This window comes from Rattus rattus, chromosome 10 (genome assembly GCF_011064425.1).
Source record: "Rattus rattus isolate New Zealand chromosome 10, Rrattus_CSIRO_v1, whole genome shotgun sequence".
NCBI lineage: Eukaryota > Metazoa > Chordata > Mammalia > Rodentia > Muridae > Rattus > Rattus rattus.
The window spans coordinates 52,916,090-52,931,505 of NC_046163.1; the positions used below are offsets into that span (position 1 = coordinate 52,916,090).

The 15,416-nt window shown below is 38.5% G+C and overlaps 1 protein-coding gene across 1 annotated transcript in view; it reads left to right on the plus strand.

The window, feature by feature from the left end:
* Spta1 (spectrin alpha, erythrocytic 1) overlaps nt 1-15,416 on the plus strand; it is a 67,782-nt gene that overhangs the window by 42,301 nt on the left and 10,065 nt on the right. The window contains exons 39-43 of the mRNA XM_032914675.1: nt 209-341; nt 7,950-8,048; nt 9,375-9,537; nt 10,057-10,133; nt 13,334-13,543. Coding sequence (XP_032770566.1) covers nt 209-341; nt 7,950-8,048; nt 9,375-9,537; nt 10,057-10,133; nt 13,334-13,543 — 682 coding nt within the window. The remainder of the gene's footprint in view (nt 1-208; nt 342-7,949; nt 8,049-9,374; nt 9,538-10,056; nt 10,134-13,333; nt 13,544-15,416) is intronic.

Here is a 15,416-nt window from a genome sequence, read left to right on the forward strand (position 1 = left end):
GTTTCAATGCTATTTCCTGATAAACTTTGAGGACAAAAGTCTCTTCAGTGTTACAGAAGACCAGCAACACTAGAACAATAGGCAAATAAATTGTTGTCTTGCCTCATTAAACTGTGGCTGTCTTGAGAACCAGTGTTTGCCAGGGTGGAATTATACCACGATTTACTTGTTCATTTCTACTCCTGTTGGTCTAACTGCCTCATTACAGAGGGGTGAATTTGGAGGAGTCTCTTCAGTATCTGCAATTCATGGAGAATGCAGAGGAAGAGGAAGCATGGCTGGGTGAAAAGGATGCACTGGTCAGCCGAGGAGATTCTGGAGACACACTGGCTGCTACTCAGGTAAGGGCAAGGCAATACAGGTTGGGTCAACTGTGTCGTTGTGACCACTTTGATACCATTTTCAGAATGTGGTTGTTTTCATTCATAAAATTAGATCCACTTTCCTGGATTAGAGAAATATGGATGCTTCTGTTAATTTTAAGTATGAGAAAACAAGATCAAATCGTAGATTCATAAATGGAAACAAAATGCAAAGCTTAACCCATCAGCTATCTGAATCAAAGACATCACAGTGAAAGGCTTTGCCTCATACACCTGAATCCTTTTAGGGTATATATTTTCTAAAGGTTCTCTCATAATGTTTCATTAGTTTAAAAAAAATACTCATTATTCTAGATTTGGTTATACTTTCCAAAATATATGATTTTAGGAAAAGAAGACTTTATCATGACTATTAACAAATTAGTTATACATTTAGGGATATCCTTATAAATTATTGTTGTTGGTTTTTTAAATAAAGAAATTAACAAATTCTGCAAGTGATCTGTAGTTAATATACATTTTGGCAACTGCAGAGAAAGCCTTCATAGAGCAGTGATATTCTGATGATTTAGAGTGTGTTTCACGGCCTTATATACAGAGATTTTGCTAAGAGCTCTATTTGGGGGTGAATAACTTCTATATGAGGAGATAAAGGAAAACATATATCTGCAGGAAAACATTTAGGTCCGCAGACCCAAAGGAACTAAGAAATAAGGTGAGCCCAAGGAAGGATGAGTGAATTTTTTTTCTATTATATGTTCTTGTACAAGCTCTAGAATTTTAATGTTTGGCATCAAATATTCTTTAAGATTTCTCCTTTAAAAAGTAAGCTTTATTAATTAACTATAAATTAGTTATTTTTGTTTGGGGATTTTGTGAGACAGACATTAACTATGCAAAAGTGGCTGGCCCTGAACACATGTCAGTCTTTCTAACTCAGTCTCCCATGTGCTTAGAGCCGTCATGCACTAGCAAAGCCTTCTATTTCCACTTTTTAAAAATGTAACCAAAGACTCACATGCCTTTAGAAGTAATAATTCAGAGATCCTATGCATCATCACTGAATATTTTCTGAATATAACACAAATAAAAACAGCTGCAATGTAATATCACAATATTTACATCTTCAAGATGGTCACTCCAAGAGTTCCACTTTCCCCTTTCTCCTTTATAACTGTTAGTTCTTTCAACCTCAAATTGCTATTCTTTTTTGTTTTGTTTCTGAGTCTAGATTTTAATGGCTGATTCATTTCTCCAACCCTCAAACTGGTATTCATAACTCTTTTAATCTGCTCTCTCCTTAGATATATATATATAATAGATGATTGGTAGATATATAGGTGTCAGAAGATAGATAGATAGATAGATACATAGATACATAGATAATAAAGAAACACCCACCTCTCCCATATTAAGATTTAAAAATAAAGTCTATCCTTAACTAGGAATGCACTCTATACCAGCTGTATTCTCAACCATTATATTTTCATTTTGAGACTGGCTCTCATGGAGTTGCCCAAGTTGGCCTTGAATTTACTCTGGTAGCCAAGGTAGGCCTTCAACATGTAATCATCCTTCCAGATGGCTGGGATTACAGTTTCATGACATTAGGCCTGAACCTTTTTTAAAATTTCAATTAGTTTTTCATTTCAAGAATGCCTTTGGCATTATGGTTCACACCTGTAATCCCAGCACTTGAGAGGCTGAGGCAGGATAATTTTTATGAGTTCAACCCTGTCTTAGGCTGGGCAGGCTGGTGTTTTGAAATGTCAGCAACAAAAAAGAATGGATTTGGAATAATAGGTAGAAGAGTCTCTGTTTTAAAACAATAGCAAAAGAATGAATATGTAAACATAGGAAATGCGTGTAACTTTGAAGACATTTGGTTTTTCCATCCAGCCTACTTTAGTCACTCATTCAGACTGTTATATGCAAGAAAGTTCATTCTTTTTTATTCCTGAGTAATTTTAAGGTAGAAGAGTACCATGGCTTAACTACTCACCTTGGTTGTTTGGACTTTATGTCTATTTTCAAAAAGAACTATCGTAAATAAAGTACTTTTTTATGCATAAGTAAGTGAATATTTTTCTGGGACAAATACTCAGGACTTGGATTGCTGGACTATGTCAATGTTAGCACCTGTTTAGTTTTATAGTAACTGTAAATTAAGCTTAGCTGTTTCTAGCAGGTTGATGGTTTAACACTCTTAGCACCAGTGCACAAGGAATGCAGTTTCTTCACATGCTCCCTGGAACTGTGTGCTGACATTATTTTTACTTTATTCCACTCAGTGGACAATGATAGCATGCTGTGGTTTTTAATGGGCATTTCCTTAATGGAATTTTTTGCTTGACATCTACATTCATTTTCACAGTGAAATGAAAGTTCATATCTCGTATCTATTTCTATAGGGGGATTTCTTTGTTTTAGAAATAGCATTTAACATAAAGGATGACATCAATAAAAGTATGTGCACATGATATTATTTGTGATGTTAAATACAATGTATAACGAAACTCTTATGTTCCTAGTTTTATGGAAGCTATAATGTACCATTGGCATCCCCTAGCACTAGCAGACTACTTCCCCTTCCTAGTTCCTGGTAACTGCCATCCTATTCTGATTCCATGAACTTTCACCTAAAATTAAGTCATGAAAAACATCCTTAGATAACTGGATTATCTTACTTGACACAATGCCTCGAAGTTTATCTTCTGTCATGATTTCTCTTTCATAATTTTGCAAGGCTGAAATGTGTCATCTTGCATGTACGTAAAGGGGTGAGGAGGTGTTACACTCTGCTTCTCTATTTATCTGCCTGCACAGAAATGTGGTCATGTGTAGTAATTGCATTCCTGGGTCACATACAAGTAGTATTTAAAATAGCTAGGGTAATCTCAGTAACCTTATTCATAGCAGATTGCTTTGCTATGTTTAGTTTCCATGAACAGCATAGCTTGGCTCCATTTACTCCAAAGACTTGGTGACATGAATTGCCTTTGGCCTTTGTCAATTTCTGCCCTGGTAGGAACAAGGCAGCAAATACCCCATTGAGCTTTATTTTCCATTTCCTCCTGATCAGTCATCATGAATAAATACTTCAGTGAGCTGTGCACATCTTTGATGACATTTTATCCAGAAATCAATCAATGTAATTGACTATATAAGCAAACTCAAAGAAAAAAAACACACATGATCATCTCATTAGATTCTGAGAAAGCATTTTACAAAATTCAACACCCCGTCATGGTAAAGGTCTTGGAAAGATCAGGAATTCAAGGCCCATACCTAAACATAGTAAAAGCAATATACAACAAACCAGTAGCCAACATCAAACTAAATGGAGAGAAACTTGAAGCAATCCCACTAAAATCAAGGACTAGACAAGGATTCCCACTCTCTCCTTATTTACAAAATATAGTAGTTGAAGTCCTAGACAGAGAAATAAGACAAGAAAAGGAGGTGAGAGGGATACAAATTGGAAAGAAAGAAGTCAAAATATCACTATTTGCAGATGATGTGATAATATACTTAGGTGACCCCAAAAGTTCCACCAGAGAACTACTAAGCTTGATAAACCCCTTCAGCAAAGTGGCTGGGTATAAAATTAACTCAAACAAATCAGTAGCCTTCCTCTACTCAAAGGATAAGCAGGCTGAGAAAGAAATTAGGGAAGTGACACCCTTCACAATAGTCCCAAATAATGTTAAATATCTCGGTGTGACTCTAACCAAGCAAGTGAAAGATCTGTATGACAAGAACATCAAGTCTCTGAAGAAAGAAATTGAAGAAGATCTGAGGATGAAAAAAACTCCCATGCTCATGGATTGGCAGGATTAATATAGTAAAACTGGCCATTTTGCCAAAAGCAATCTAAAATTCAATGCAATAACCATCAAAATTCCAACTCAAATCTTCAGTGTTAGAAAGAGCAATTTGCAAATTCATTTGGAATAGCAAAAAACCCAGGATAGTAGAAACTATCCTCAACAACAAAATAACTTCTGGGGGAATCACCATCTCTGACTTCAAGCTGTATTACAGTACAATAGTGATAAAAATTGTATGGTATTTGTACAGAAACAGGCAGGTAGATCAGTGGAAATGAATTTAAAACCAAGAAATGAACCCACATACCTATGGTCACTTGATCTTTGACAAAAGAGCTAAAACCATCCAATAGAAAGAAAATAGCATTTTCAATAAATGGTGCTGGTTCAACTGGAGGTCAGCATGTAGAAGAATGCAGATCGATCCATGCTTATCACCCTGTACAAAGCTTAAGTCCAAGTGGATCAAAGACCTCCACATCAAACCAGATACACTCAAACTAATAGAAGAAAAAGTGGGGAAGAGTCTCGAACATGTGGGCGCTGGGAAAAATTTCCTGAACAAAACACCAATGGCTTATGCTCTAAGATCAAGAATAAACAAATGGGACCTCAGTAAACTTCAAGGCTTCTTCTAAGGCAAAGGACACTGTCATTAGGACAAAATCGCAATCAACAGATTGGGAAAAGGTCTTTACCATTCCTACATCTGATAGAGGGCTACTATCCAAAATATACAAAACTCCAGAAGTTAGACACCAGAGAACCAAATAACCTTATTAAAAATGCAGTACAGAGCTAAACAAAAAATTCTCAGCTGAGGAATACCAAAAGACTGAGAAGCACCTAAAAAATGCTAAACATCCTTAGTTATCAGGGAAATGCAAATCAAAACAATCCTGAGATTCCATCTCATACCAGTCAGAATGGCTAAGATCAAAAACTCAGGTAAGAACAGATGCTGGCAAGGATGTGGAGAAAGAGGAACACTCCTCCATTGTTGGTGGGATTGCAAGCTGGTACAACCACTCTGGAAGTCAGTCTGAAGGTTCCTCAGAAAATTGGACATAGTACTATCTGAGGACCCAGCTATACTTCTCCTGGGCATATACCCAAAAGATGCTCCAGCATACAACAAAGACACATGCTCCACTATGTTCATAGCAGCCTTATTTATAATAGCCAGAAGCTGGAAGGAACCTAGGTGCACTTCAACAGAGGAATGGATAAAGAAAATGTGGTACATCTACACAATGGAGTACTACTCAGCTATCAAAAACAATTTCATGAAATTCATAGGCAAATTGAGGGAACTTGGAAAATATCATCCTGAGTGAATTAATGGAATCCAAAAAAATATACTCATAAGTGAATATTAGCCCAAAGCTCAAATTATCCAGGATACAATCCAGAGACCACATGAAGAAGGAAGACCGAAGTGCGATGCTTCAGTCTTCTTAAAAGGGAAAACAAAAATACTCATAGGAGATATGAAGACAATGTTTGGGGCAGAGACTGAAGGAATGGCCATTCAAAGTCAGCCCCACCCAGGGATCCAGCCCATATACATACAGCCACAAAACCCTGATAATATTGCTGATGCCAAGTACATGTTGACAGGAGCGTGATATAGCAGTCTCCTGAGAGGCTCTGCCTGAACATGACAAATACAGAGGTGAATGCTAGCAGCCAACCATTGAGGTGAGAATGGGATCCCCATTGGAGGAATTAGAGAAAGGATTGAAGGAGCTGAAGGGGCTTGCAAACCCATAAGAACAACAATACCAACCAACCAGAGCTCCCAGGGACTAAACCACCACCCAAAGACTACACATGGACAGACCCGTAGCTCCAGCTTTATATGTAGCAGAGGATGGCCTTGTTCGGTTCCAAGGGAGGAGAAGCCCTTGGTCCTGTCAAGACTGGACCCCCACAGTGTAGGGGAATGTCAGGGCAGGAAGGCAGGAAGGGGTGAGTGGTTGGGAGGGGAACATTCTCAGAGAAGAAGGGGGAGGGGTAGGGGGTAGGAGGTTTATGGATGGGAAACCAAGAAAGGGTGATAACTTTTAAAATGTCAATAAAAAATCCTTTTTGATATAACATTACCTGTGTAGTTTTAATATGTTGGATTTATTATGTTGAGGTTGTACCCTGTTTTTTATTTGTCAAGAATTTTTAAGAGGTCTTGTAGTGCATCAATAGGAAGAGAAACCCTTGGTCCTGTAAAAGCTCCATGCCCCAGTGTAGGGGAATGCCAGGGCAGGGAGGCGGGAGGGAATGGGTAGGTGGGTGGTTGAGGGAGCACCCTCATGGGGCAGGGGGAGGATAGGATAAGGAGATTCTGGAGGGGAAAATGGGAAAGGGGATAGCATTTGAAATGTAAATAAAAAATATCCAAAAAAAGAAAAGAGAAAAAGAATTTTTATAGTGAAAAACTGTTGAATTTTGACAAGTGCTTTTTCTGCATTGAGATCTGATGTGGTTTGTCTTTTCTTTTGTTCCTGTGACATATCACATTTGCTAATTTGTGTGTGCTGATCCATGTTGGCATCTGATGAGTGAAATCTCCATAACCTCCTGTAAATACTCCTGTAAATACTCCCAGCAGATTAAGTTTGCAGGCATTCTGAAGAAGAATCCGACCCTTATTTATCAGTAACTTTAGCCTGTAACTCCCCCTTTATTTTTATGGTGGCTTCATCTGACTCTGATTGCTGTAACGCTTTCCTCTTAAAAGATATTGGAAAATGCCCTCTTACCTTAAATTTTTAAACAGTTTGGTAAATGTTAGTATTATTTATTTAAATGTTTGGTTGAATTAGTCGATGAAGCCATCTGGTCCAGGATCTGTTGTGAAAAAATTCTGATTTTCATCTACTGATCATAGTTTGTGTTTCCTAATGACTTACTCCTGGTAGGATTACATTTCCAGGAATCCATCTATCCACTCAATGCTGTGCATTTTATTACCATCTAATTGTTGGCAGGCATTTTCTCTTTGGGTAGCATCATGGATTTTTTTGTCCCCAGCTATATTTTAGTTTCTAAACATCTCACTTGGAAAGAGAAGGTAAAAACATTAAAGACACATTATTTAAAACAGTATACATAGTATATACACACAATTCAAACTAAAGCATTCGGTCTTAAATCATGAATTATCTTTCAAATTTCCATTACAATTTTTCCCAAAAAATGATATAAAAGTCACCATGTATTCCGTAATATTTGGAAAGGAGTGAGCATATTTTTGAGGAAATCTCAAATGAAGATAGAAGCAATGTTCGGGTTCTATCCTCACTTCTTTTTCCAACTTGTACATTCTAAAAATAGACAGTTAAAGAAGACAATCTGAAATAAAGGTTTGCATTAAGATTTAATAACGCTCTGTCTTGTCCTTAACGCCTGCCCTTAGGAACAGCTCTTAGTTTAGGATGACTTTAATACTTAATATTGTCTCAAAGATGGAATGTTTAGAGGAATTGCATGAATCTGTATTGCGACATCTTTACATTTCACTCCCAATAATGTCATTGCAGAATAGAAAGAAAACAGTTCTTAGGGTCACATGAGATGCAGAGAAATAGTATCCTCATTCCTGTCACTCTTTCCAATGAGATTAGCCTGTTTGACAAGAAAGCATTTTTAAGAGGAACTTGGTAGAGGTTTTGCAGGGAATGTGTACAGTCACTATTTGGGCTGGACCCACCCTTTTGAATAACACACTGTGAGCTTGCATGTGGATGGAAGCTAATGATTCTTGAACATTCTGGTCTTTGGTGATTTGATCATGCAGAGTTTGCTAAAGAAGCATGAAGCTTTGGAGAATGACTTTGCTGTACACAGGAACCGGGTACAAGATGTTTGTGCACAAGGAGAAGACATTCTCAGTAAGGTGAGTTCAGGGGGTTTGTGTCCTTTGCTGAAAGTGATTGGCCCAAGTATAGAAATAAGAACAGTGATGAAATTAACTATAGGAAGGCATGGAATAGAGTTATATAGTGATTCTTTTGATACATAAGCCACTGTTTAGCTCTTGAATGGCTTAGAAATTACAGTGTGAACCAGGTTAGCCTCAATTCCATAGAGCCTTGCTGGCCCTCACCCCGGCTTCTGTCCCACCCACCCCTGCCTCTACTCTACCCCCATCCTACCTCTGGCTCCCAAGTGACAAGATTGAAATCATATTCCAGGATGCTCAGCCGACAACACAGAATTTTATTAACCTCTTCCAAGCAGAATTTAGTTGTCTGTCCCAGCAACCCATTACCCATCTGATGTTTTCTGGAAATTATTTTTTTCAGTCCTTGTATACCCCACTTTCATCTTTTCATAAAAATACATTGTTGGCCTTTTGCCAACCTCTATTAATGTTGAAATTGGTTTTAACTATTATATTGCTTATGGTAGCCATTGCTATGATAAACACCATGATCAAAGACATGATGGTTGATGAGGAAAGAGTTTATTTAATTATATGCTTCTAGTTAATAGTGCTTTGCTGAAGGAATTCCAGGCAGTAACTCAAGCAGGGCAGGAATCTGGTAGCAGAAACTGAAATAGAAGCCATTGCAGAATACAGCTTACTTGCTTGCTCCTCATGGCTGGATTAGCCTGTTACAGAACCAGGACTGCTTGCCCAATGGTGACACTACCCACAGTGACCTGGGCCCTGCCATACCAATCGTCAATCAGTAAAATGCCCTCTGTAGGCTTATCCATAGGTCAATCTGGTGGTGGCATTTTCTCAATGCAATTTTCTTTGTTCTTTATGACTCTAGCTTATGCCAAGTTGGCATAAAATTAGCCAGTGCACCCCTGAGTACTCCAAGAGCTTTAAATTAATTTTCTCCTACACCTTGGGATCGGGGGCAGGGGCAGAGAAGACCCTCTTTATAATTTGAGGATCTTTCTTTTGCTTGCATTATCTCTACAAATTCTGATTGATCCCTAAACAGAGATGAGTCTATGCCTTCTAGAAGCTTCAGAATTAAAATCACACTTGAGTAAACAAACATGTCACAATTGTCCAAACCCTAGAGTGAAAATAACACTCTTGAACATACATGAGGAAGGCAAGAGTTACAATAGACCTATGGGATATTATTTCGGTGTCTTAGATAAGAAAATCTCAAGCTTTTTAATGGTGCTGGGGAATCATGTGTCTAGCTCCTTTGCATGGCTACCTAACTCCTCCTCTCATCTAACCTTGGCATCACAGGAAGAAACTCAAAACAAGGATAAGATTTCCACCAAGATTGAAGTTCTGTATGAAAAGACAGCCTCTCTGGCCAAGGCCTTAGCTGTTTGGAAGTCACAGCTGGACGAAGTGCATGCCTTTCAGCAGTTTAACTGGAAGGCTGATGTCGTGGAATCCTGGATAGGTATGAGGTTCCAGCGCTGCTCTAAGTACCATTTGAAGAATGGTCTCTAGATTTGTTCTTTACCTTTGTAAATGAGGTGAACTACTCATTTTTATTCCTCCAGGGTACAGTCTTACACACACACACACACACACACACACACACACATGTTCACACCAATGGTAAGGAATAAGGTAGCTGGTAGAATAAACCCACAGGACACAGTTGTTTCAGACTGTTAATTTCGTCATGCTATTTAAAAAGGAAAATCCTCCACAAAGTATCCCAGGAAGCAAACTGTAGCGCTCATTGATTTGTTTATAATTCATGTTCAACCTTCAACTTCCCTGCAGCGCATGATTCAACACTGCTTTTGCACTTAGCACTCTCTGTCAGCTTCATTTAAGGACAGAAAAGCCATCCAATCTTCCCACTGCTTCTGTGTTGCACGGAGTCACCTGTTCGGGGATCAGGAAGCTTTCTCATTGGCTATTGTAAATCATCATTTAATATTCCCTCCTGACTGTCCTTGTTTGTTAGGTGAGAAGGAGGACAGCCTGAAAACCAAGAGCAATGGTGCAGACCTCACTGCCTTCCTCACGCTCCTGGCAAAGCAAGTGAGTGGAAGATGCCGTGTCAAACGAGGCCAGGGGGTCCAGCATTCATAGTTTAATTTTCTTATAGTTTGTGCTGTTCCCCTCCATCTCTGTCTCCTGCCCTTCTCTCTCTTTTTCTCCCTCTTCCTCCTCCTCTCACCCCTTTCTCCCTCTCCCTCTTTCTCCTCCTCTCTGCCTCTGTCCTCCCTTCCTTCTCTCTTTCTCTGTTTCCCTTTTCCTCATTCCCCTTCTGTGATCACATGTGTTTGTGTTTGTCCTCATGAATTTCGTCAGAGAGTCAACTTTTAGCTTTTCGAATTTTCCCCATTTATGCATCCTACTAATTCCTAAAATTAGGCCATTTTATTACTATAATTCAATGTTTTATGGAGAAACTTAGACTGGATGTGATGTCTCTGTGGGTAATGCATGAGGAATTGAGCTCAGATTCAGTACCAGCCCTGGGAAGTAGAGATGTAAGGAAGGGTCTTGGGAATTTATATTTCTGCATTCAACGAGATAACCTTGTCTCAAAAAGGAAAGTATAGGGAAAACAGGAGGACACCTGATGTCAGCTTCTTCTAGCCTCTGAAATTACACTGTGTGTGTGTGTGTGTGTGTGTGTGTGTGTGTGTGTCCCTACACAGACAATTTAAAAAAGACTTCAAGCTTTTAATAAGTACGTAAGTAGCTTTTTTAAAAAAAGAGTTATTAAGTTCATAAGTTAGGGCTTTTAATCCAAATAGTACAAGAAATGACAAGGTCCTGGCAAATGATAAGAGCATGGAAGAAAGGATAAGATCATATAGGAAGTGAGAAAGAGGATGGGACAACATAGATCTCTCCTGGGGCATGGCTACAAAGACCTCCTATCTGCCACTATTTCTTAAAGAACCCAAGTATTATCACTGCACCAAGGATAAAGCTTCTCATATGAGTGTCATTTATAAATATTGCATATCATTCTATTCTAATTAAGTTTTGTTGGAAAGATGAATCCATTGCATTTAACATTATTAATTCATGATGTCTGAAGTGTTAACATATGATCCATCAAACATTCTACTTTTTGCTGCTTGGTTTCTGTTTCCTCTTTGGTCTTTTAGGGGTTTTTTTGGTCTTTATTTCTGGCAGTTGGTGTGATGTCTGGTCCAGCAGGGAGTTGGGGGTGAACTTCTGGCAATTATAATGGCCTTTGGTCCTGCAGTGGTCACTGTTCTTCTGACTATTTTGGTTGTGAATTAAAAGGATAAGAAATATAATATCTGGTTTGCTCTTGTGTGAGGACTTGCATATTTCATTTCTTCTTTTTCCTAAGCACTTTAACTAGAGCATCTGCTTGGTAGGTCTTGAAATCATCACTCTGAGGCCACAAAAAAGGAATGCCTAGCATCTGTGGCTTTTCGTGCTATTTCTGCCTGACTCCTAGGATATTACCTGCTAATTTTAGGAATCTAAAGTGTCTTGAGTTTAAAATACAGATGACAAGTAAGTGACCACATTCCTGCAGTTCTCTTTATACAGTCTCTGTAAGACTGGATGCCCCTTTTCTGCAAAATAGCTATTTTTGTCCCTTGAACTTACATGTGATTGCCATAGCCTGAGAGGTACTTCCCTGTGAACATCTTACCCTGCTCAGCTTATTCTTAGAAGAGAATTATGGAGTGAATATTGCTATTACTATAATAGTCTTCCTTTCTCTCAGCCATTGTGGGCCCTTCATTTGTAGCTTCTTCCATTTAAATTCAGTTACAGTCAAATAATAAGTGTTTTGGAAATTTAAAAATTGTTTTCAGAAAATCTGAAGAGATGGCTCAGCTGTTGAAAGTATCAATCATCATTCCCGATGGTCTGGATTTGATTGCCAGCACCCACATCACCCACATCACAGTAACAACTGTCTAGATCTCCAAAGGCACATATGCAAAGAAAATATCCATATACATTTTTAAAAAGTCAATTTGTAATTGTTCTCAAAAGGAGACTTAATCTAATGTTCTAGGTATGGTGGTCTACATCTTTTTTTTTTCTTTTTTCTTTTTTTCGGAGCTCGGGACCGAACCCAGGGCCTTGCGCTTGCTAGGCAAGCGCTCTACTGCTGATCTAAATCCCCAACCCCCGGTGGTCTACATCTTTAATACCAGGACTTGAAAGGCAGAGGCAGAGGCAGAAGCAGGTAAAGGCAGGCAGATTGCAGGCACATCTTTATAAATTTGAGGCCAGCCTGATCCACAGAGGGAACTCCAGACCAATCAATGCTATATGGTGAGAACTTCTATTCAAAAGAAAGAGGGAAGGAAGAATAAGAAAAAGAAGAGGAGGAGGGAGAAGGATGAAGGCAGAACTGTTTTTTAATACAAGCCACTTTGTTAAATCTCACATAGAATTCCTGACGTTGAGTTTAACATTTCTGCAGTTTTCATTCCTATAAAACTTTTGAAGTTTATGTATCTAAAGCCCCTAACAATGCACTGCATCTAATTAAATCAGTGTATGTCAATTTGAGAAATTCTGAAAAAGCAATGCCTTACAAGAAAGATTTCATTTTGATTGTAAATATTTGAAATGTTATATCCTGTTCCAATATCATCTTAACAATTTTATCCTTAATAAATAATATATAAAATATACTTACACTAGTACATGACCATAATTCCAAGCTCAGATATTTATTTAAATCTCTAAATTATATTTTCTTTGTACAACATTTTGGCCATCTTCTTTAACTTATGTGTATATAAACATATAGATGTATATATATATTATTGTTTTTCTTCCTTTTACTCTGACACAAGCAATTTGGAAGAAATGGTTTATTGGCTCATATTTGAAAGACAGTCCATCCTGGATGGGAGATACAGGAAGTAGTAACTTGAAGCATCTGGTTACAATGTGTCCACAGTCAGAGAGCAATGAATGTTCCCGCTCCGCTTATTTTCTCCTTTGTATACTGTCTGTGATTTCATCTCAGGGAATGGTGCCACTCAAAGTGGTTGGGTTCCTCTGTCTCAATGAATCTGATCACGATCATCTTTCACAGTCTTGCTCAGAGGTTGAATAATCCCTTGCAGGTCCGCCTCCCTAAATGAACCCATATCCTATCAAGTTGCCAGTTGACATTACCCATGACACTATAATAAGAGTCTGGTTGGACACAGATATGAGTGGTCCTCTGGATGCTTCGCTGATCCTGTTCACTGCTTCTCTTTTGATGTTTTCAGGACACGCTGGATGCCAGTCTTCAGAGCTTCCAGCAAGAAAGGCTTTCTGAAATCACTGATCTGAAGGACGAGCTGGTGGCTGCTGAGCACAGCCAAAGCAAAGCCATTGAGGAACGGCACGCAGCCTTGCTGAGGCGCTGGGAACAACTGCTGGAGGCATGTAGAGTTCACAGGCAGAAGCTATTGGAGAAGCAGCTGCCTCTACAGAAGGTCAGGAATGAAGGAAGGGAAAGTGGGAAAGGGCGGATTGAGGTAAAAGTGCAACTCACTGAAGTATAATGGGTGCTCAAAATTATCCAGTAATTATCCGGGGAACTCAAACACAGTAACTAGAAACTAAATTTGGAAGTTGTATAGACATTTTTAGACACAGAAAGGGCTCAACAAAACATTCATTTTTAAATTGAGTTTTTTAAAGACTTAATTATTTTTATGTATATGAATGTTCTATCTGCATGTATAATATATGCCGGAAAGGTTATCAGAATTCATTACAGATGGTTGTGAGCCACCATGTGGTTGCTGGAAATTGAACTAAGGACCTTTGGATGATCAGCAGGTGCTCTTAACGGCTAAGTCATCTCTCTAGCCAACAAAATATTATTCTGAGGCAAAAAGGAATTCATTTTCTTAAAATGAATTGCTGTTTTTGTTTTGTTTTTAATGGATTAAGACTTTTTGTAGATGACTTAGGATGGAAGCCAGACACATACAGTGGGAGAGGTGGGTAGAATCAGAGTATGGACAGCTTCTGTAAAGAAAATTAAAACTGACAGCAGAGTTGGTCCTGTACATTTCTCTAACCCAGATAAAAATGTCATTGGAAAAGTAACCATAAAGCACTCTTTCTGTGTACCTCCTTTCCTAGGGAGAAATCCTCAAGCGTGATACTTATTACTAAATCTTGTGTGTCCCCTTTAAGAAGATATTTGCATCCTTTTCTGCTTTTCCAAATTTTCACTATTAAGTAAATTCATAGTTCTGGAAATGTAGTATTTCATGTAGATCTAGGAGACTAAAGTTTTCTTTCCAGTGCTAACATCTGAAGCATATCAAATGGCAACCATACAATATTGATAATAAAAGAAAGCAAAGCTGAATTTGGAGGGGCCTGCCCAAAACCCCAGTTTTTGCACTCAGGAACAAACAAAGGGATTAAAACAATCTAGACCAGACAGGTTAGGATAGCAAAACACTAAGATATTAAAAGCGGTAGTGTAGTTCAGTGTGATAGTCAGTGGTAGGGAACATGCTTAGAATGCACCAGGCCCCGTGTTTGATCTTCAGCACCACAGAAAAATTGATTCAGAGTACTCAGTGCTGTTACTACATTCACTTGGCAATAATTTAAGGCAGAGAGTTAGAAGGCATACAATGAATCTCAACTCTTAATTAATTGGTACTCTATTAAAGAATGTGGACACAAGGTAAGTCTTAATTGAAAAAGTAAAGCAATTATATTGAGAGCTTTATGTTCATATATACATTCTACATAGAAAGTTACCTGACATTTCTTATTCTGTAAGAACTCAAGAAATTAGACTCCAGAGAGCCAAATAACCTTATTAAAAATGGGGTACAGAGCTAAACAAAAAATTCTCAGATTAGGAATATCAAATGGCTGAGAAGGAGCTAAAGAAATGGTTGACATTCTTAGTCATCAGGGAAACGCAAATCAAAACAACCCTGCGATTCCACCTCACACCAGTCAGAATGGTTACGATCAAAAACTCAGGTGAGAACAGATGCTGGTAAGGATGTGGAGAAAGAGGAACACTCCTCCATTGTTGGTGGGATTGAAAGCTGGTGCAACCACTCTGGAAATCAGTCTGGAGGTTCCTCAGAAAATTGGACATAGTAGTACCTGAGGGCCCAGCTATCCCACCCTAGGCATACACCCAAAAAGATGCTCCAACATATAACAAGGACACATGCTCCACTATGTTCAAAACAGCCTTATTATAGTAGCCAGAAGCTGTAAAGAACCCAGGTGCACTTTAACAGAGGAATGGATATAGAAAATGTGATACATCTATGCAATGGAGTACTACTCAGCTATCAAAAACAATGACTTCATGACATT